This window comes from Oncorhynchus clarkii, chromosome 4, assembly GCF_045791955.1.
Source record: "Oncorhynchus clarkii lewisi isolate Uvic-CL-2024 chromosome 4, UVic_Ocla_1.0, whole genome shotgun sequence".
Classification (NCBI taxonomy): domain Eukaryota; kingdom Metazoa; phylum Chordata; class Actinopteri; order Salmoniformes; family Salmonidae; genus Oncorhynchus; species Oncorhynchus clarkii.
The window spans coordinates 72,425,908-72,447,980 of NC_092150.1; the positions used below are offsets into that span (position 1 = coordinate 72,425,908).

The window sequence follows — 22,073 nt, forward strand, 5'->3', positions numbered from 1 at the left end:
TAATGTTACTATGTTATGACCTAACCCTGGTTGTAACTGTAATGTTACTATGTAATGACCCAACCCTGGTTGTAACTGTAATGTTACTATGTAATGACCCAACCCTGGTTGTAACTGTAATGTTACTATGTAATGACCCAACCCTGGTTGTAACCGTAATGTTACTATGTAATGACCCAACCCTGGTTGTAACCGTAATGTTACTATGTAATGACCCAACCCTGGTTGTAACTGTAATGTTACTATGTAATGACCCAACCCTGGTTGTAACCGTAATGTTACTATGTAATGACCCAACCCTGGTTGTAACTGTAATGTTACTATGTAATGACCCAACCCTGGTTGTAACTGTAATGTTACTATGTAATGACCCAACCCTGGTTGTAACTGTAATGTTACTATGTAATGACCCAACCCTGGTTGTAACTGTAATGTTACTATGTAATGACCCAACCCTGGTTGTAACTGTAATGTTACTATGTAATGACCCAACCCTGGTTGTAACTGTAATGTTACTATGTAATGACCCAACCCTGGTTGTAACCGTAATGTTACTATGTAATGACCCAACCCTGGTTGTAACTGTAATGTTACTATGTAATGACCCAACCCTGGTTGTAACTGTAATGTTACTATGTAATGACCCAACCCTGGTTGTAACCGTAATGTTACTATGTAATGACCCAACCCTGGTTGTAACCGTAATGTTACTATGTAATGACCCAACCCTGGTTGTAACTGTAATGTTACTATGTAATGACCCAACCCTGGTTGTAACTGTAATGTTACTATGTAATGACCCAACCCTGGTTGTAACTGTAATGTTACTATGTAATGACCTAACCCTGGTTGTAACCGTAATGTTACTATGTAATGACCCAACCCTGGTTGTAACTGTAATGTTACTATGTAATGACCCAACCCTGGTTGTAACCGTAATGTTACTATGTAATGACCCAACCCTGGTTGTAACTGTAATGTTACTATGTAATGACCTAACCCTGGTTGTAACTGTAATGTTACTATGTAATGACCCAACCCTGGTTGTAACCGTAATGTTACTATGTAATGACCCAACCCTGGTTGTAACTGTAATGTTACTATGTAATGACCCAACCCTGGTTGTAACCGTAATGTTACTATGTAATGACCTAACCCTGGTTGTAACTGTAATGTTACTATGTAATGACCCAACCCTGGTTGTAACTGTAATGTTACTATGTAATGACCCAACCCTGGTTGTAACTGTAATGTTACTATGTAATGACCCAACCCTGGTTGTAACTGTAATGTTACTATGTAATGACCCAACCCTGGTTGTAACTGTAATGTTACTATGTAATGACCCAACCCTGGTTGTAACTGTAATGTTACTATGTTATGACCCAACCCTGGTTGTAACTGTAATGTTACTATGTAATGACCCAACCCTGGTTGTAACTGTAATGTTACTATGTAATGACCCAACCCTGGTTGTAACTGTAATGTTACTATGTAATGACCCAACCCTGGTTGTAACTGTAATGTTACTATGTAATGACCCAACCCTGGTTGTAACCGTAATGTTACTATGTAATGACCCAACCCTGGTTGTAACCGTAATGTTACTATGTAATGACCCAACCCTGGTTGTAACTGTAATGTTACTATGTAATGACCCAACCCTGGTTGTAACTGTAATGTTACTATGTAATGACCCAACCCTGGTTGTAACTGTAATGTTACTATGTAATGACCCAACCCTGGTTGTAACTGTAATGTTACTATGTAATGACCCAACCCTGGTTGTAACTGTAATGTTACTATGTAACTGTAATAACCCTGGTTGTAACTGTAATGTTACCAACCCTGGTTGTAACTGTAATGTTACTATGTAATGACCCAACCCTGGTTGTAACTGTAATGTTACTATGTAATGACCCAACCCTGGTTGTAACCATAATGTTACTATGTAATGACCCAACCCTGGTTGTAACCGTAATGTTACTATGTAATGACCTAACCCTGGTTGTAACTGTAATGTTACTATGTAATGACCCAACCCTGGTTGTAACCGTAATGTTACTATGTAATGACCCAACCCTGGTTGTAACTGTAATGTTACTATGTAATGACCCAACCCTGGTTGTAACCATAACGTTACTATGTAATGACCATGTATTTCCAGGGCTCACCTGGAGGCGAGTGCGGAGCGTTGGAGTCGTCTGCTGAGCCTGCTGGAAGAGCTGTGGAGGTGGATCTGTCTGAAGGATGAAGACCTGGCCAAACAGATGCCCATAGGAGGAGATGTCCCCACCCTGCTGCAGCAACACAACCACTGCACGGTCAGTACCAAAGCAATGGTCAATTTGATTACTGCCCTGTCAGTACCATGATGAATACAACCTCTGCCCTGTCAGTACCATGATGAATACAACCTCTGCCCTGTCAGTACCATGATGAATACAACCTCTGCCCTGTCAGTACCATGATGAATACAACCTCTGCCCTGTCAGTACCATGATGAATACAACCTCTGCTCTGTCAGTACCATGATGAATACAACCTCTGCCCTGTCAGTACCATGATGAATACAACCTCTGCCCTGTCAGTACCATGATGAATACAACCTCTGCCCTGTCAGTACCATGATGAATACAACCTCTGCCCTGTCAGTACCATGATGAATACAACCTCTGCCCTGTCAGTACCATGATGAATACAACCTCTGCCCTGTCAGTACCATGATGAATACAACCTCTGCCCTGTCAGTACCATGATGAATACAACCTCTGCCCTGTCAGTACCATGATGAATACAACCTCTGCTCTGTCAGTACCATGATGAATACAACCTCTGTCAGTATCACTGTCAGTATCATGAACCACAGTCAATACGACCATAGCCACAACCCCTGTAGCCAAAATGACACCCTCCATTATAAACAAAACCACAACTATAACCACTACAATATGGTAAACGTAACAACGGTAGTGGTTCTTTAGTATTTAGCGATGTGGTTATTATACATAATTACCCTCCCTAGTTGTGATTCAGCCTCTGGTCAGGGTTAAGCCTGTCTGTTTGTCTGCAGCTGCTGTCGTTGCTGCTGTCGTTGCTGCTGTCGTTGCTGCTGTCGTTGCTGCGGTCGTTGCTGCGGTCGTTGCTGCTGTCGTTGCTGCTGTCGTTGCTGCTGTCGTTGCTGCGGTCGTTGCTGCTGTCGTTGCTGCGGTCGTTGCTGCTGTCGTTGCTGCGGTCGTTGCTGCTGTCGTTGCTGCTGTCGTTGCTGCTGTCGTTGCTGCTGTCGTTGCTGCTGTCGTTGCTGCGGTCGTTGCTGCGGTCGTTGCTGCTGTCGTTGCTGCTGTCGTTGCTGTTGTCGTTGCTGCTGTCGTTGCTGCTGTCGTTGCTGCGGTCGTTGCTGCTGTCGTTGCTGCTGTCGTTGCTGCTGTCGTTGCTGTTGACATAGTAATGTGTTTCTCTGGCCTTGTTCTCCATTTCGTTCAGAAGGCTATTATTTCATTCACACAAATGCCTGGAGAGTACACACACATTTCCACGGCGGTGTAACTATGAGATGGCATGTGTGTGCGTGTGTGTGTTTGCCTGTTATAATATGGGACAGGGTATGGTTACAGTGAATGGTGATGACAGAGTAGAGAGGATGATAGCTTGGTCAGACAGTCTTTAGAAAACATGGTACGGCTCAAAAAGGCACAATATTCAATATTTCTCCGTCTATCCTATTCTCCCTCGTTCTCTCCCTCTCTCTGTCATTTCCTCTTTCTTACTCTGTTTCTATATGACTTTTACACACACAACTCTCTCTCCCCCTCTTTCTCTGTCTCTCCCCTTCTCCCTCTCCCTCTCTCCCCTTCTCTCTCTTTCTCTCTCTCCCTCTCTCTCTCTCTCCCCTTCTTTCTCCCTCTCCCTCTCTCCCCTTCTCTCTCTTTCTCTCTCTCCCTCTCTCTCTCCCTCTCTCCCCTTCTCTCTCTTTCTCTCTCTCTCTCTCCCTCTCTCCCCTTCTTTCTCTCTCTCTCGGTCTCTCTCTCTCTCTCTCTCTCTCTCTCTCTCTCTCTCTCTCTCTCTCTCTCTCTCTCTCTCTCTCTCCCCTTCTCTCTCTCTCTTTCTCTCATCTCCCCTTCTCTCTCTCCCCTTCTCTCTCTCTCTTTCTCTCATCTCCCCTTCTCTCTCTCTTTCTCTCATCTCCCCTTCTCTCTCTCTCTCTCTCTCTCTCTCTCTCTTTCTCTCATCTCCCCTTCTCTCTCTCTCTCCCCTTCTCTCTCTCTCTCTCTCTCTCCCCTTCTCTCTCTCGGTCTCTCTCTCTCGGTCTCTCTCTCTCTCTCCCCTTCTCTCTCTCTCTCTCTCCCCTTCTCTCTCTCTCTCGGTCTCTCTCTCTCGGTCTCTCTCTCTCTCTCTCCCCTTCTCTCTCTCTCTCTCTCTCTCTCCCCTTCTCTCTCTCGGTCTCTCTATCTCTCCCCCCTCTCCCTCTCTCTTTCTCTCATCTCCCCTTCTCTCTCTCCCTCTCTCTCGGTCTCTCTCAGGCTGTGGGGCACTCACAGACATAGTGGTTAATAGAATGAAGTAGTTGAAAGTGAAAAGGATCACTTTTCATTTTGACTTCAGGTCTTTCTTACTAGATTGGCTTTGAGTTCCCGCAGAGCCTGAGAGAGCGACCTGGGGCAGATCAGTACCAAGCACCGGCCCTTTGAACACGTCACAGTCCATTACACACACGCACACTAGCTGGATGGTCTGGATGAGGGAAGAAATACATACATATATGCATGGGGATATAGAAATAATCTGATGTGAGGCTGAGGAAGGTTACGGTTTCTGAAAGGAAAGAAAGAGAGAAGGTAAGCTAAGCCACCTAAATGAATCAAGAGGAAGATATAGGAGGGCTGGAGCAGAGTGTGAGGGAGAGGAGGAAAGTGATGATGAAATGACAGTCCCAGAAATGAAGGAGACCGAGAGAGTGATGGAAAGGAAGAGAGATGGGAGAGATCGAGAGAAGGATGAATTTGATGGAGACACAGGCAAATGAGCAGAGGAGGAGGCGGAGAGAGATCGTGATGAAGAGCGCAGGACTCAGTAGGGAGTGAAGAGAGGTAGAGGGCTGGAAACTCATCTCTTTATTGGAGTATATCTATCCTTATATCACCAAGTCAACAACATTAGTTCTCCTCCTGTTTGTTTTCACTACGGTTAGATTCATGTAAACAAGTGAAAGGGGGAAGGGAAGACATTTTGTTATTCCGGAGATGAGCGTTGCCTGAAAGTGCCCTTCTCCTCCAGTAAGTGTATGGATTGTGTTTTTGTTTCTGATATGGCCATAATAGCTTTTATTAATCACACGTTGACTGATCCAATAAAAGGCCTGTGTTAGCAGCCCACTGATTCAACTCCTCAAGGAGAGAGAAGGAGAAGAGACATGTAGCCATTTTTAATCACTCCCTCTACTTTTATCTCCATGCAACAGTTGTCTTTGTCTTTTCAGTGTGGGGAGAAGCCACCACAATATGTTGCGTATTTAAAAAGTACTTAGGATTATGTGAATATATAATTAAAGTGGAAAAATAAGAAAATAAGACAAAGGAGTGATTAGGAGTGTGTGTCTGTTATTTACTCGTTTAGAAGGATTTCATCAACTCACTGTTTGTAGAGGCTTGGTTTTAAGAGTGTTGTCCTCATTTTGATAATATTAGTGTCAGTCAAGAGGCTAGGCCAAGCTAACATATTTACACTGCCTATGGTAAGCTAGCTAATGCAATCACTGAGCCAAAGTTAAAGCTACTATCATCAGAGTGGCTACGCTAAGCTAGTTTAATCACACTGTCTGTGTGATCGATTAGCACCATTTACCTGGATGGGCAGGATGTAAAGGAAACTGAAATGGACTGCTGCGTCGTCACAACGTTATCTCCCCCAGAGCGAGCGAGAGAGAAACAGAGCGAGAGAGAAAGAAAGAAAAAAAGAGAGAGAAACGGAGCGAGAGAGGGAGAGAGAAAGAAAGAAACAAAGAGAGAGAAACGGAGCGAGAGAGGGAGAGAGAAAGAAAGAAACAAAGAGAGAGAAACGGAGCGAGAGAGGGAGAGAGAAAGAAAGAAACAAAGAGAGAGAAACGGAGTGAGAGAGGGAGAGAGAAAGAAAGAAACAAAGAGAGAGAAACGGAGCGAGAGAGGGAGAGAGAAAGAAAGAAACAAAGAGAGAGAAACGGAGTGAGAGAGGGAGAGAGAAAGAAAGAAACAAAGAGAGAGAAACGGAGCGAGAGAGGGAGAGAGAAAGAAAGAAACAAAGAGAGAGAAACGGAGTGAGAGGGAGAGAGAAAGAAAGAAACAAAGAGAGAGAAACGGAGCGAGAGAGGGAGAGAGAAAGAAAGAAACAGAGCGAGAGAGGGAGAGAGAAAGAAAGAAACAAAGAGAGAGAAACGGAGTGAGAGAGGGAGAGAGAAAGAAAGAAACAAAGAGAGAGAAACGGAGCGAGAGACTCAAAGAGCGATAGAGAAGAACGGAGAGAGACTTTCTGAGAATTTCTGTGAATAATTACTTATCATTGACTGTTTATTTCTCCTTATTTCTCCTTATTTAACTTTAGAAAGCCTCTTGTAGTGGTTAGGAGTTTATATCTATCTGGATTGGGCTGAATAACTGCAAAGTTCTTCACTGTGTTGGTTGGCTTTCATTTTGTTTTACTTAGCGAAGCCAATTCTCAAGTTTCATGTCTTACAGTTTTGTAGGGGATTTTTCTGCCTTTGAGGCCAGAGTAGGTAGAGAAGTAGCCTCAGTTTGGATGAAGATGCCTTCCAGATGTCGATCCTAACACCTCCAATACTGCATAAACAATGTGAGGAGAAACCGCTTTGCAAAACCACCCATCGAGTTCTGTCACATGTATTCCAGAGTTAGCATTTTAATGCTTCAAGTCACACTGACTCCTACTTGAACCGTCTGCTCGCTCCCTTGTGGGCTCGTAAACCAAATGAGGCTCAAAAGGCAGCGTTTTAAAACAGCACTTCTTTTTTCTCTCCTCTCTTTTTCATTCCACATGAGAAAAACCACATGACTCAGCAGCACGACAAAAGCAGATTGTTTGTAACCTCGGAGGGGCTGAGGCAGAGCTGAAGGCAGAGCAGAGCCAAGCAGTTTAATGGCATTTAGCTGCTTCTTAAGTGAGGTCTGAGAACAGGCTGTCATTTATAGTAGCAGAGAGAGGGTGGGAGAGAGAGGGAGTGGGAGGTAGAGAGGTAGAAAGACATACAGAAGGAGAGGGGGAAAGGGAGGGTGAGATGAGAAAGAGATACATTAGAATACTTTGAGGAGACAGTACCATAGGAAAAAGGATTTTGGACCAAAATAATGGGAGAGAGAGACAGGGAAGGAGACAGTGGAGTTGGAATGGGAGAGAGAGACGGGGAAGGAGACAGTGGAGTTGGAATGGGAGAGAGAGACGGAAGGAGACAGTGGAGTTGGAATGGGAGAGAGAGACGGGGAAGGAGACAGTGGAGTTGGGATGGGAGAGAGAGAGAGAGACAGAGGGAAGGAGATGGGAGTTGGTTGGGATGGGAGAGAGAGGGACAGAGGGAATGAGACGGGGGAGTTGGGATGGGAGAGAGAGAGAGACAGGGAAGGAGACAGGGGAGTTGGGATGGGAGAGAGAGAGAGGGAAGGAGACGGGAGTTGGGATGGGAGAGAGAGACAGGGAAGGAGACAGGGGAGTTGGGATGGGAGAGAGAGAGGGACAGAGGGAATGAGACAGGGGAGTTGGGATGGGAGAGAGAGGGACAGAGGGAATGAGACGGGGGAGTTGGGATGGGAGAGAGAGACAGGGAAGGAGACAGGGGAGTTGGGATGGGAGAGAGAGAGAGGGAAGGAGACAGGGGAGTTGGGATGGGAGAGAGAGACAGGGAAGGAGACAGGGGAGTTGGGATGGGAGAGAGAGAGAGAGACAGAGGGAAGGAGATGGGAGTTGGTTGGGATGGGAGAGAGAGGGACAGAGGGAATGAGACGGGGGAGTTGGGATTGGAGAGAGAGACAGGGAAGGAGACAGTGGAGTTGGGATGGGAGAGAGAGGGACAGAGGGAAGGAGATGGGAGTTGGGATGGGAGAGAGAGAGAGGCAATGAGACAGGGGAGTTGGGATGGGAGAGAGAGGGACAGAGGGAATGAGACAGGGGAGTTGGGATGGGAGAGAGAGGGACAGAGGGAATGAGACAGGGGAGTTGGGATGGGAGCGAGAGAGAGGGACAGATGGAATGAGACAGGGGAGTTGGGATGGGAGAGAGAGGGAACGATAGAAGGAGACAGGGGAGTTGGGATGGGAGAGAGAGGGACAGAGGGAATGAGACAGGGGAGTTGGTATGGGAGAGAGAGGGACAGAGGGAATGAGACAGGGGAGTTGGTATGGGAGGGAGAGGGACAGAGGGAATGAGACAGGGGAGTTGGGATGGGAGAGAGAGGGACAGAGGGAATGAGACAGGGGAGTTGGGATGGGAGCGAGAGAGAGGGACAGAGGGAATGAGACAGGGGAGTTGGGATGGGAGAGAGAGAGAGGGACAGAGGGAATGAGACAGGGGAGTTGGGATGGGAGAGAGAGGGACCAATTGAAGGAGACAGGGGAGTTGGTATGGGAGAGAGAGGGACAGAGGGAAGGAGACAGGAGAGTTGGTATGGGAGAGAGAGGGACCGATAGAAGGAGACAGGGGAGTTGGTATGGGAGAGAGAGGGACCGATAGAAGGAGACAGGGGAGTTGGTATGGGAGAGAGAGGGACCGATAGAAGGAGACAGGGGAGTTGGTATGGGAGAGAGAGGGACAGAGGGAAGGAGACAGGGGAGTTGGTATGGGAGAGAGAGGGACAGGGGGAAGGAGACAGGGGAGTTGGGATGGGAGAGAGAGAGAGGGACAGAGGGAATGAGACAGGGGAGTTGGGATGGGAGAGAGAGGGACCGATAGAAGGAGACAGGGGAGTTGGTATGGGAGAGAGAGGGACAGAGGGAAGGAGACAGGGGAGTTGGTATGGGAGAGAGAGGGACAGAGGGAAGGAGACAGGAGAGTTGGGATGGGAAAGAGAGGGAGGGACAGAGACAGGGGAGTTGGGATGGGAGAGAGAGGGACAGAGGGAAGGAGACAGGAGAGTTGGTATGGGAGAGAGAGAGGGACCGATAGAAGGAGACAGGGGAGTTGGTATGGGAGAGAGAGGGACAGAGGGAAGGAGACAGGAGAGTTGGTATGGGGAGAGAGAGAGAGAGGGAAGGAGACAGGGGAGTTGGTATGGGAGAGAGAGAGAGGGACAGAGGGAATGAGACAGGGGAGTTGGGATGGGAGAGAGAGGGACAGAGGGAAGGAGACAGGAGAGTTGGTATGGGAGAGAGATGGAGGGACAGAGGGAAGGAGACAGGGGAGTTGGTATGGGAGAGAGAGAGAGGGACAGGGGGAAGGAGACAGGGGAGTTGGGATGGGAGAGAGAGGGACAGAGGGAAGGAGACAGGAGAGTTGGGATGGGAGAGAGAGGGACAGAGGGAAGGAGACACGGGGTTTGGGATGGGAGAGAGAGGAGAGGAAGGGGGGATTGATATAAAAAAGACTGATTAAAGAGGGCTGGAGGTAGAGAAGTAGAGAGTGACAGTAAAAGAGAAAGGGGGGAGAGGAAGGGGGGATTGATATAAAAAAGAGTGATTAAAGAGGGATAGAGGAAGAGAAGTAGAGAGTGACAGTAAAAGAGAAAGGGAGGAGAGACTGGAAATAGCCTTCTCTCCCCTCAGCTGTGTTGTGATGTTGTCTTCCTCTCATATCTCCTCATCAGCACAGGGCAGGGGCCAATAAGACTGTCTGCTTTGCTGCTCGACACACACGCGCACACACACAGCCAAAGTCACAGCTACAAGATACACTCCAGGTTTCTAGTGCATTGATGTGTAAAAAATGTCATACTGGAAGGCTTTGTCACAAACTGTAGCACCACTTATTATTCTGTTAGTTGAAGTGGAACATTTTCACTCTTCTGGGTCACTGTCTTACCAATACTGTAACTACTGTATCAGAGAGGAGGGAGGTAAAGGGAAGACCTCTGACTTTCATGCATCTTGTTTCATGTATCTTGTTTCATGTATCTTGTTTCATGTATCTTGTTTCATGAATCTTGTCCACAAGGTTCTGTTTTGGGTCCGGAACTTTTCAGTTTATATATGTTACCCCCTGGCAGAGTTACCAGAAAGCACAGTATTGATTTTCACTGCTACGCAGACGATACACAACTTTTACATTTCTGTGTCTCTTGATAAATTCTTAGACTGTATTAGTGATTTAAATACTTGGATGGCCCTCAACTCCTCCAGCTAAATCAAGACATGACCGAGGTACTTATTGTTGCAGCCAAAGCACAGAGAGAGAATCGAGTCGCACATTTTAATTCACAGGCAATAAAGATAAAATACCAGGAAAAAAACCTAGGTGTTATTTTAGATTCTGAACTCAATTTCAAATCACATATTAGGAATGTGACCAAAATAGCTTTTTACAACCCGAGGAACATTGTCAAGATGCGGCTATTTTTCTCTCAGGCTGATACAGAGAGACTCATCCATGCTTTTATTACAAGCAGGCTTGACTACTGTAATGCTCTCCTGTCTGGTCTAACCAAGAAAGCCATTGGTCAACTGCAAAACATACATAATTCTGCAGCGCGGGTACTGACCAAGACCAGATGGAGAGCACACATTACACCGGTGTGGAAGTCTGCATTGGCTGCCTGTGAGTTTTAGAATTCATTTTAAGATTCTTCTATTGGTTTATAAATTAATCCACGATTGTGCACCCAATAACCAATATGCAGAAACAGTTTGGGATATATTGAAAACCTAAACATAAAATGTGCTACATACACAAACATCTGCCACAATAATCATATTACTTGTATTTTTTTAAAACAAGCACCTTATAAATTGCACAATACATGTCAGACATGCTTTTAAGTTATGTACCAAGTAGGTGCCTCAGGTCCTCTGGCACTGGCCTTTTAACTACCCCAAAGCCTTGGACCAAGAGGCATGGAGAGGCAGCCTTTAGTTACTATGACCCCAGCCTGTGGAATAGCCTGCCAGAGAACCTGAGGGGGACCAAGAGGGATGGAGAGACAGCCTTTAGTTATTATGACCCCAGCCTGTGGAATAGCCTGCCAGAGAACCTGAGGGGGACCAAGAGGGATGGAGAGACAGCCTTTAGTTATTATGACCCCAGCCTGTGGAATAGCCTGCCAGAGAACCTGAGGGGGACGAAAGAGGGATGGAGAGACAGCCTTTAGTTATTATGACCCCAGCCTGTGGAATAGCCTGCCAGAGAACCTGAGGGGGACCAAGAGGCATGGAGAGGCAGCCTTTAGTTATTATGACCCCAGCCTGTGGAATAGCCTGCCAGAGAACCTGAGGGGGACCAAGAGGCATGGAGAGACAGTCTTTAGTTATTATGACCCCAGCCTGTGGAATAGCCTGCCAGAGAACCTGAGGGGGACCAAGAGGGATGGAGAGACAGCCTTTAGTTATTAAGACCCCAGCCTGTGGAATAGCCTGCCAGAGAACCTGAGGGGGACCAAGAGGCATGGAGAGGCAGCCTTTAGCTATTATGACCCCAGCCTGTGGAATAGCCTGCCAGAGAACCTGAGGGGGACCAAGAGGCATGGAGAGACAGCCTTTAGTTAGTATGACCCCAGCCTGTGGAATAGCCTGCCAGAGAACCTGAGGGGGACCAAGAGGCATGGAGAGGCAGCCTTTAGTTATTATGACCCCAGCCTGTGGAATAGCCTGCCAGAGAACCTGAGGGGGACCAAGAGGCATGGAGAGACAGCCTTTAGTTATTATGACCCCAGCCTGTGGAATAGCCTGCCAGAGAACCTGAGGGGGACCAAGAGGCATGGAGAGACAGCCTTTAGTTATTATGACCCCAGCCTGTGGAATAGCCTGCCAGAGAACCTGAGGGGGACCAAGAGGCATGGAGAGGCAGCCTTTAGTTATTATGACCCCAGCCTGTGGAATAGCCTGCCAGAGAACCTGAGGGGGACCAAGAGGCATGGAGAGGCAGCCTTTAGTTATTATGACCCCAGCCTGTGGAATAGCCTGCCAGAGAACCTGAGGGGGACCAAGAGGCATGGAGAGACAGCCTTTAGTTATTATGACCCCAGCCTGTGGAATAGCCTGCCAGAGAACCTGAAGGAGGCAAAAACTGTGGACATATTTAAAAGAAATCTTAAAATACAAATTTTTATCTTTGCTTTTCCTTAGGATTCTTTTCAGTTTTTATTGTTATTCTTTAGTTGTTGTTTTTTTCCTCCTACAGTATGTTTGTCGTGTAGTGAATATTTTTATTTTCATAGTTTTTTCCTGTGAAGCACATTTGGAGTTGAAGTTGCATTCCATGTCTGAAATGTTCTGTATAAATAAATGATTTGATGTTCCCCTCTTCTCCTCCTCAGATAGATCGTAATCTCTTATCTCATCCTGGCAACTGAGAAACATTGTTTTATTTCCTCTTGAAAGGGGATGCATCAGCTTTTTTCATTTCTACTCGGAGTGTTTTTCCTCAGGGTCCTTCAGTGTTACAGTGACTTTCTGAACTGAAGTTATTCCGGAAGATTGAGTTGTTCTTATTGGCGCTGTCTGTCAGAGTTTTTTGGGTTTACCGAGGGGACAGAGGGTTACTGGCTGGAAGGGGTGACCGCGGCATGAGTGACGCCGAGCATTGCCATGGTGACGCGCCTCTGCCTTGGCTTACTCTCCTTTTTGAGGACGAGACGTCGTGGCGACTTGAAGATGCTAGAAGACGCTGTTATTTTTTTACCTTCTCCCAATACTCGTCCATTGCCCCTTTTCGTTTGATCAAAAGGCACGTGCATCGCCTCTGCCTTTCAATGTCCTTGTTCTCCCTTCATGTCTTGACTCCAAATTATGATGAATAAGAAAAGTAACAGTCGCTCTTTCTAGCTCTCAAAAAGTGTTTAATTTTGAAGAAAAATAATATGATATATATTCTCAACTGTGATTTATGACTTGAAGTTTCCTTAAATCTAATCTAATCAACATTTCCTTTTCTGCAACTATTTCTTTATGTCTGTCCAAATTGTATCCTGCTACTAAAGTCCACTCAAACCAACATGCTGTCATATAGTCTTCAATAGATTTGGGCTGGTGTTGCGTAACAAATGGAACCCTCGCAAAATCTGCTACCTCGTATTCCTCATCTCATCCTGTCTGATATAACCACAAGCCTTTTTGTAAGCAAGGCTCCCAATCTAATGAAGTTCCTCATAGCGTTTCCCTCGAAGATCGTCCTCACACAAAGCAATCACACAGTCCGATAGGCATCAGAGTCCCCCTGGGGTCCTGGATATATTAAAACAAGAATAATTACCCTGGTACATGTCGTCCAGCTTTCCTCCTCTTCCTCTCCCATAGTGGATGTTTTGGCAATAATGTTAGTGAGGTCGTTTAGAAACTCACCCCTAGTCACCACTGGACTAACCGGCCTGTAGTGAGTCATTGTGCGTGTGTGCGTGTGTGCGTGCGTGTGTGTGTGTGTGTGTGTGTGTGTGTGTGTGTGTGTGTGTGTGTGTGTGTGTGTGTGTGTGTGTGTGTGTGTGTGGGGGGGGGGGGAGGGAGGGAGGGAGGGAGGGAGGGAGGATGTGGGGGCAGAAAGAAAGAGGATAGTAGAGAGAGTGAGGTTGAGTTAGTGAAATAGAATGCAGGGAGATAGCAAGTCAGAGTGTGTGTGTGTGTGAGAGGGAGCAAGAGGAAGTGAGTGTGTGTGTGCGATGTGGCATTAGTGAGTGTTTTGATGAAGACTGCAGGTCTGTGTCGTGAACAGCTCTGAGTGAACGCCTCAGTTCATTTCACTTTGACCTCCGGGAAATCTAATTTGCCCTGCCATTCCTGCCTTCGATCGCTGCTCTGTTTCGTTTTCTCGCTCCTGCTCTCTCCCTACCTCTCTCCCTTCCTCTGTCCTTAACTCGCTCCTTAACTCTCTCCCTACCTCTCTCCCTACCTCTCTCCCTACCTCTCTCCCTACCTCTCTCCTTAACTCTCTCCTTAACTCTCTCCTTAACTCTCTCCCTACCTCTCTCCCTACCTCTCTCCTTAACTCTCTCCCTACCTCTCTCCTTAACTCTCTCCTTAACTCTCTCCCTACCTCTCTCCCTACCTCTCTCCTTAACTCTATCCCTACCTCTCTCCCTACCTCTCTCCTTAACTCTCTCCCTACCTCTCTCCTTACTTCTCTCCCTACCTCTCTCCCTACCTCTCTCACTACCTCTCTCCCTACCTCTCTCCCTACCTCTCTCCTTAACTCTCTCCCTACCTCTCTCCCTAACTCTCTCCTTAACTCTCTCCTTAACTCTCTCCCTACCTCTCTCCTTAACTCTCTCCCTACCTCTCTCCTTACCTATCTCCCTACCTCTCTCCCTACCTCTCTCCCTACCTCTCTCCTTAACTCTCTCCCTACCTCTCTCCTTACCTCTCTCCTTAACTCTCTCCCTACCTCTCTCCCTACCTCTCTCCCTACCTCTCTCCCTACCTCTTTCCTTAACTCTCTCCTTAACTCTCTCCTTAACTCTCTCCCTACCTCTCTCCCTACCTCTCTCCTTAACTCTCTCCCTACCTCTCTCCTTACTTCTCTCCCTACCTCTCTCCTTACCTCTCTCCCTACCTCTCTCCCTACCTCTCTCCCTACCTCTCTCCCTACCTCTCTCCTTAACTCTCTCCTTAACTCGCTCCCTACTCTCTCCTCTCGCTCCCACCTCTCTCCCCACCTCTCTCCCCACCTTTCTCCCTACCTCTCTCCCTACCTCTCTCCCTACCTCTCTCCCTAACTCTCTCCCTACCTCTCTCCCTACCTCTCTCCTTAACTCTCTCCCTACCTCTCTCCCTACCTCTCTCCTTAACTCTCTCCCTACCTCTCTCCCTACCTCTCTCCCTACCTCTCTCCCTACCTCTCTCCCTACCTCTCTCCTTAACTCTCTCCCTACCTCTCTCCTTAACTCTCTCCCTACCTCTCTCCCTACCTCTCTCCTTAACTCTCTCCCTACCTCTCTCCCTACCTCTGTGTGTGTGTGTGTGTGTGTGTGTGTGTGTGTGTGTGTGTGTGTGTGTGTGTGTGTGTGTGTGTGTGTGTGTGTGTGTGTGTGTGTGTGTGTGTGTGTGTGTGTGTGTGTGTGTGTGTGTGTGTGTGTGTGTGTGTGTGTGTGTGTGTGTGATTATGTGTGTGATTGTGTGCGTCTAGACCCTGGTTCCTTTGAATGTAAAACGTGTGATTTTAGGATGAAAGGTGGAGTTGATTAAAGTGAAATGTAAGTGTTTAACTTTGATATGGAGATGGTAGGTCAGATAGGCTATCAAAGCAATATGAACCCTGGGACAACAGAGTTCACATACAGTTCACAGCCTTCATGGTACTGGGAGATGACAACTCTGATTCCAATACAGGCACTTATACTCCGACTGAGCCACGTGAACATTAAGAAATAGGTACTGTAATGACTGTCGCTATCATTTAGATAAAAATAGCATATTTATTGCTTGAGTTCACTAATGTGGTCTACGACGCTGTTTGATCAAATCGGGCAGAATCCAAAGTTTTCTTTCAGTTATAAAACAACTCATTTATGAGTTGTGGATCTCAAGTTAGGAGTAAGACATTTTGAGTAAGACATTCAGGTTCAAAAGATACAAGGTATTGACCAGTTCCTGTTTGTGTTTCTCACCAGGCCTTGCGGTCAGAGCTGAAGGACCGTGAGCATGTTGTGGTCAGTACGCTGGATCAGGCACGCATGTACCTGGCTGACCAGCCCATCGAGGGACCGGGAGAACCACGCAAGAACCTACAGCCCAAAACAGGTGAGTCTCCTGTCACTGCCTAGACTGAACACACAAATACACAGACACACACACACACATTCACACACACACGTCCTTGAAAAGCAGCTCTGAAGTTCCCCAGTCCACTTCATGATTTTGTGGTGTGTGATATGAGGCTTAGAATACACCCAAACACTAAATATGCATTGTATTTTATTAGTAATTCTGTCTCTAAAGGCCGATCGGCCCAGCGGCTTAAACAGTGAAGTCGTTGCTACTGTACATCTGCACATTTCCTCTTTATCAGAGTCTGGATGTTCAATAATGTAGGGACCCCATGAGACGGTCTGGGAGGGTGTGGACAGAGTTGAGAGCAGGCAGAGATCTGGCACTTCCGTCTTCTTTGATGTAGTTATTGAAGGCCTCTTGTCGAATCAGTGGTTAAGAGCTGCTCTGAGAGCTGTGATGGGCAGGATAGTTTAATTCTGGTGGATATAAAATCAGAAGGTGAAACTTATCTGAAGCCAACACTAAGATGACCTCAGCTGCTGTTATATGTGTGTGGGGCTGTAGAGGGTATATCTGATCTAAAACCTGTGATAGCTCGGATACTTTCACAGGAGGGACAAGGGGCTTCACAGAGTAAAAATGATCTGAGACCAGTGATAACAGGGACACCGCTGTCTCCTCTAGTCATGTCTGAACCCAGTGGCTGAGAAGACCTTCTCCGACCCAATTAAATGCTCCCAGAGTTTCCCTGGCTTTTGTTTGCATTTCAAACTTCTCATTATTAAAGCAGACAGCTCCCACGCCAGTCCTGTCTGGGGTGTGTGGCTATCTATGTCTGGCAGACCGGCAAACAGACAGAACGACCCGCTGTATATAGTTTGGGTATAATGTGTATAATTATGTTGTATTCAAGCTGCATTTGTAAAAGAGACCTAGGTCTTAAATGTCTTAAATGTAAAATAAAAACAATAGAAAATGTGTGCCTGAATGCTTCAGATCAGGGTGTCATGTCTCGATGTTCCAGTCTTTCTCCTCTCCCTCACTCCTGCTTTCTCTCCTCCCCTCCCAGACCTGACTCCAGAGGAGAAGGCGCGGGGTGTGGCCAGGGCCATCAGGAAGCAGACAGCGGAGGTGCAGGAGCGGTGGGAGCGTCTGCAGGGCCACGTGGGTGGATGGCAGAGCCAGGTAGAGAGGGCCTTAGAGAGGCTACAGGAGCTCCAGAGCAACATGGACCAGCTGGACCTGCGGCTAGCCAGGGCAGAGGAGACCAAGGCTGTCTGGCAGCCTGTAGGAGACCTGCTCATAGACTCACTGCAGGATCACATAGCGAAGACCACGGTGAGGGGGACGGGGACTGGGGAGTTACTAGTTTATTAATGGGGGGAGAGAGAGGGAAGGTGTTTTTACATTCACTACCACACATTTAGGGCCAACAAGGCCTTGCAGGTAGGTACTAGCAGGTAGTAATTGACCTGTACATACAGTACATCAATGGCCAAAAATGAATAACCTGTCACCATCTAATCACTATTGGCTCAGGTATTACCCCAGCACTGTAATATGTGCAGTATCAGGACATTGTCACAATCAAGACTAAACGTTGTACTGATAATGTAATGTACATCTGTCTGATCGGAGTATTTTGTTTGTGTGTGTCCCCCAGGTCTTCAAAGAGGACATGTCCCCTCTGAGGCAGGATGTGTGTGAGGTGAACGAGCTGTCTGGTGAGCTGGCTCCTCTGGATGTCCAGCTGTCCTCCATCTCCTCCAGACAACTGGACAACCTCAACATGCGCTGGAAACTACTACAGGTGGGCAATGCGTGTCACGCCTAAAACCTTCCCCCCTTTACAGGTGGGCAATGCATGTCATGCCTAAAACCTTCCCACCTTTACAGGTGGGCAAAGGATGTCATGCCTAAAACCTTCCACATTTTACGGGTGGGCAATGGGTGTCACACCTAAAACCTTCCCCCCTTTACAGGTGGGCAAAGGATGTCATGCCTAAAACCTTTTACATTTTCCAGGTGGGCAATAGGTGTCACGCCTAAAACCTTGCCCCTTTTAAAGGTGGGCAATAAGTGTCACGCCTAAAACCTTGCCCCTTTTAAAGGTGGGCAATAAGTGTCACGCCTAAAACCTTGCCCCTTTTAAAGGTGGGCAATAAGTGTCACGCCTAAAACCTTGCCCCTTTTAAAGGTGGGCAATAAGTGTCACGCCTAAAACCTTGCCCCTTTTACAGGTGGGCAATAAGTGTCACGCCTAAAACCTTGCCCCTTTTACAGGTGGGCAATAGGTGTCACGCCTAAAACCTTGCCCCTTTTACAGGTGGGCAATAAGTGTCACGCCTAAAACCTTGCCCCTTTTAAAGGTGGGCAATAAGTGTCACGCCTAAAACCTTGCCCCTTTTACAGGTGGGCAATAGGTGTCACGCCTAAAACCTTGCCCCTTTTACAGGTGGGCAATGGGTGTCACGCCTAAAACAATCTCCCTTTTATGTGCCACGAGAAGAGGTGTCACAGCTACAACCCTCCTCCCGTTTAGGAGTTGTCATACTTGGGTGTAGGTGTCACAACTAACATGTCCCTCCTTTTAGGAGCCATCTTATTCTCCCCTCTGCTTGTCTGTACACTCATGTTTATTGTCCTTCAATGTCATACTAGCTCTCCTACTGTTTTGTAATCATGTATTTCTGTCCCTCTCTTTTCACCTGTTTGTTCTTGTTCTTTCTCTCATTATTCCTTCCCTCCTCTCTCTGTCTGTCAGCACGCTGCAGCTCAGACACACCGTGAGGGAAGGGGAGAGGTGGCCCTCCACTTGTCTGCCTCTACAGGGGCCTTATTTCTGTATTGGTACTGTTTACTTCTGTCACTGTAGATCAAATTCACCCCGCCCCTCTTTTGATCACTTGGTTTAATCTGATTTGGGACACGCTCCGTGTTTTTGGGGCTGGGCAGGATTCACCCCTGGTGGTTTTGACTCAGAGAGAGTTGTGTGTGTGTGCGTCCGTCTCCTCTTGTGTGATCTAAATTTCCCTTAGATATGTCAGTCCAACCCATCTCTATGGTGTTGGTGTCCTTCCTCAAGGTTCCAGTGCTTTAGCATTGTATGATCTGTGTCCTGGTCCAGCTTACTGATGGCTGGGATCAGAACCCTACTCTAACACCCCTCAGGCTCAGTTGTCACTGTAGTGCTTGAATCAATCTGGGTTTGTACTGCATGTATGAGTGGGCTTGACCGTGTTTGTGAGAGAGAGACAAGAGACAAAGAAAGAAAGAGAGAGATCCTTCTCCATACCCCCCACCCCTGGCATTACCATGCAGGAGTCGATGATGACCACTGATATAGGAAGCCACTTTGATCTGATCAAACAGAAGGGCACACAGCAGGACTCAGACCCCAGTCGCCAGTCACCCCATAGAGATTCACTGGGGTGTGATGAAACTGTGGAAGCCAAGTCTCCTGGTTCCCTGTGTAGAGACAGCCTTATTTCCTCCCTGTAGGGAGGATGACTGAGTCACTGCTCACAGTGAGGACACTCAGCAACACACACACACAGCTGGGCCGGTCGATATAGAGCTGGCGGGGTGCAGATGTGTGTGTAACGCTCTCTCTCCTCTTTCTGGTGTGCAGGTGGCCGTTGAGGAGAGACTGAAACTCCTTCAGGAAGCCCACAGAGACTTTGGCCCGTCCTCCCAGCACTTCCTCTCCAGTGAGTAGCCAATGACTGCCCTTGATATGTAATACAGCCTACGAATGTCTTGGCGGTAGCCTATCCATGATGGGGGAGGAATTTATGTCATTTTTGCTGCTGTTCTTTTTGTCAGGGTTGTTTTGATGTCAGCCATCATCCACTGCCTCCTATATACACTCACACAGACAGACACACACAGACACACTCACACAGAGAGACACACACAGACACATTCACACAGACAGACAGACAGACACACTCACACAGACACACTCACACAGAGAGACACACACAGACACATTCACACAGACAGACAGACAGACACACTCGCACAGACAGACACACACAGACACACTCACACAGACAGACAGACACTCACACACAGACACACTCACACAGACACACTCACACAGACACACTCACACAGACAGACACACACATACACACTCACACAGACAGACACACACACACAGACAGACACACACAGACACACTCACACAGACAGACACTCTCACACAGACACAATCACACAGACACACTCACACAGACAGACACACACATACACACACACACAGACACACTCACACAGACACACACAGACAGACACACACAGACACACTCACACAAACACACTCACACAGACACACTTACACAGACAGACACACACAGACACACTCACACAGACACAATCACACAGACACACTCACACAGACACACACACACAGACACACTCACACAGACACACACACAGACACACTCACAGACACACACAGACAGACACACTCACACAGACAGACACACTCACACACACACACAGACACACACACACACACAGACACACTCACACAGACACAGACACACAGACACACACAAACAGACACACTCACACAGACACACACAGACACACTCACACAGACAGACACACAGGCACACTCACACAGACACACACACACAGACACACTCACACAGACATATACACACAGAGTCAAGCAGGCTGTTTGCAGGCCACAAGGTTCTTTACTCTTGAATAATTCAAGGCTTAATTACAACTCTCCTCTGACTTCCTCTAGTTATTCTCCTCTCAGACCAGAGTGGTCATTAACCAGGAAGAGAAGGAGGTAGGGAGGGGGGAGGGAAGAGACGAGGTGGGATAGAGGGCAGAGAGTGAGAACATTAGGAACAGACAGAGAAAGCCAGACTCTACCTCTCCCTCCTTCCATCCCCATTTACAAAATGTATACACCCCAGGAATATTGTTTTTCACGACTATGTCCCCTTCCTCTCTCCATCTCATATGCAACCCCTCTTTTATCTACCCCATTTGGCTTTGACATGGATCCAAAATGTCCTCTGTATGATAACAGGATGGGATGGGGAGGAAACTGAGCCGCTTCGTGTCCATAGACTTGAGTGGTGCTGACAGCTGAGTTACTGTACCAGACAAGATGCCATTTTGACAAGATGACATTCTGGCGCTCCTTTCATCTCTGATACAGTAGATATTAAAATACTATGAAAAGGAATGGTAGATTATTATGAAAGTGTCTGTCTGTCCGCCCATCCATCCATCCATCCATCCATCCATCCATCCATCCATCCATCCATCCATCCATCCATGAATGAGCATTCACCCTCCATCTACAGTGGCTTGCGAAAGTATTCACCCCTCTTGGCATTTTTCCTATTTTGTAGTTTTACAACCTGGAATTAAAATAGATTTTTGGGGGTGGGTTGTATCATTTGATTTACACAACATGCCTACCACTTTGAAGATATAAAATATTTTGTGTTGTCAAACAAACAAGAAATAAGACAAAAAAACTAAAAATTGAGCGTGCATAACTATTCACCTCCCCAAAGTCAATACTTTGTAGAACCACCTTTTGCAGCAATTACAGCTGCACATCTCTTGGGGTATGTCTCTATAAGCTTGGCACATCTAGCCACTGGGATTTTTGCCCATTCTTCAAGACAAAACTGCTCCAGCTCCTTCAAGTTGGATGGGTTCCGCTGGTGTACAGCAGTATTTAAGTCATACCACAGATTCTCAATTGGATTGAGGTCTGGGCTTTGACTAGGCCATTCCAAGACATCCTACATGCCTTTTGGTGAACACCAAACGTGTTTGCTTATTTTTTTTCTTTAAGCAATTGCTTTTTTATGGCCACTCTTCCATAAAGCCCAGCTCTGTGGAGTGTACAGCTTAGTGGTCCTATGGACAGATACTCCAATCTCCACTGTGGAGCTTTGCAGCTCCTTCAGGGTTATCTTTAGTCTTTTTGTTGCCTCTCTGATTAATGCCCTCCTTGCCTGGTCTGAGTTTTGGTGGGCGGCCCTCTCTTGGCAGGATTGTTGTGGTTCCATATTCTTTCCATTTTTTAATAATGTATTTAATGGTGCTCCGTGGGATGTTCAAAGTTTCTGATATTTTTATATAACCCAACCGTGATCTGTACTTCTTCACAACTTTGTCCCTGACCTGTTTGGAGAGCTCCTTGGTCTTCATGGTGCCGCTTGCTTGGTGGTGCCCATTGCTTAATAGTGCTGCAGACTCTGGGGC

At 47.0% G+C, this 22,073-nt stretch overlaps 1 protein-coding gene across 6 annotated transcripts in view; it reads left to right on the forward strand.

Moving 5' to 3' along the window:
- The window catches only part of LOC139407256 (utrophin), a 334,795-nt gene that overhangs the window by 234,079 nt on the left and 78,643 nt on the right, over positions 1-22,073 (forward strand). For all 6 annotated transcript variants that reach the window (XM_071150875.1, XM_071150879.1, XM_071150876.1 and 3 more), the window contains 5 exons: positions 2,168-2,324; positions 15,722-15,851; positions 16,891-17,159; positions 17,485-17,631; positions 19,453-19,531. In XM_071150875.1, the coding sequence (XP_071006976.1) occupies positions 2,168-2,324; positions 15,722-15,851; positions 16,891-17,159; positions 17,485-17,631; positions 19,453-19,531 (782 nt within the window). The remainder of the gene's footprint in view (positions 1-2,167; positions 2,325-15,721; positions 15,852-16,890; positions 17,160-17,484; positions 17,632-19,452; positions 19,532-22,073) is intronic.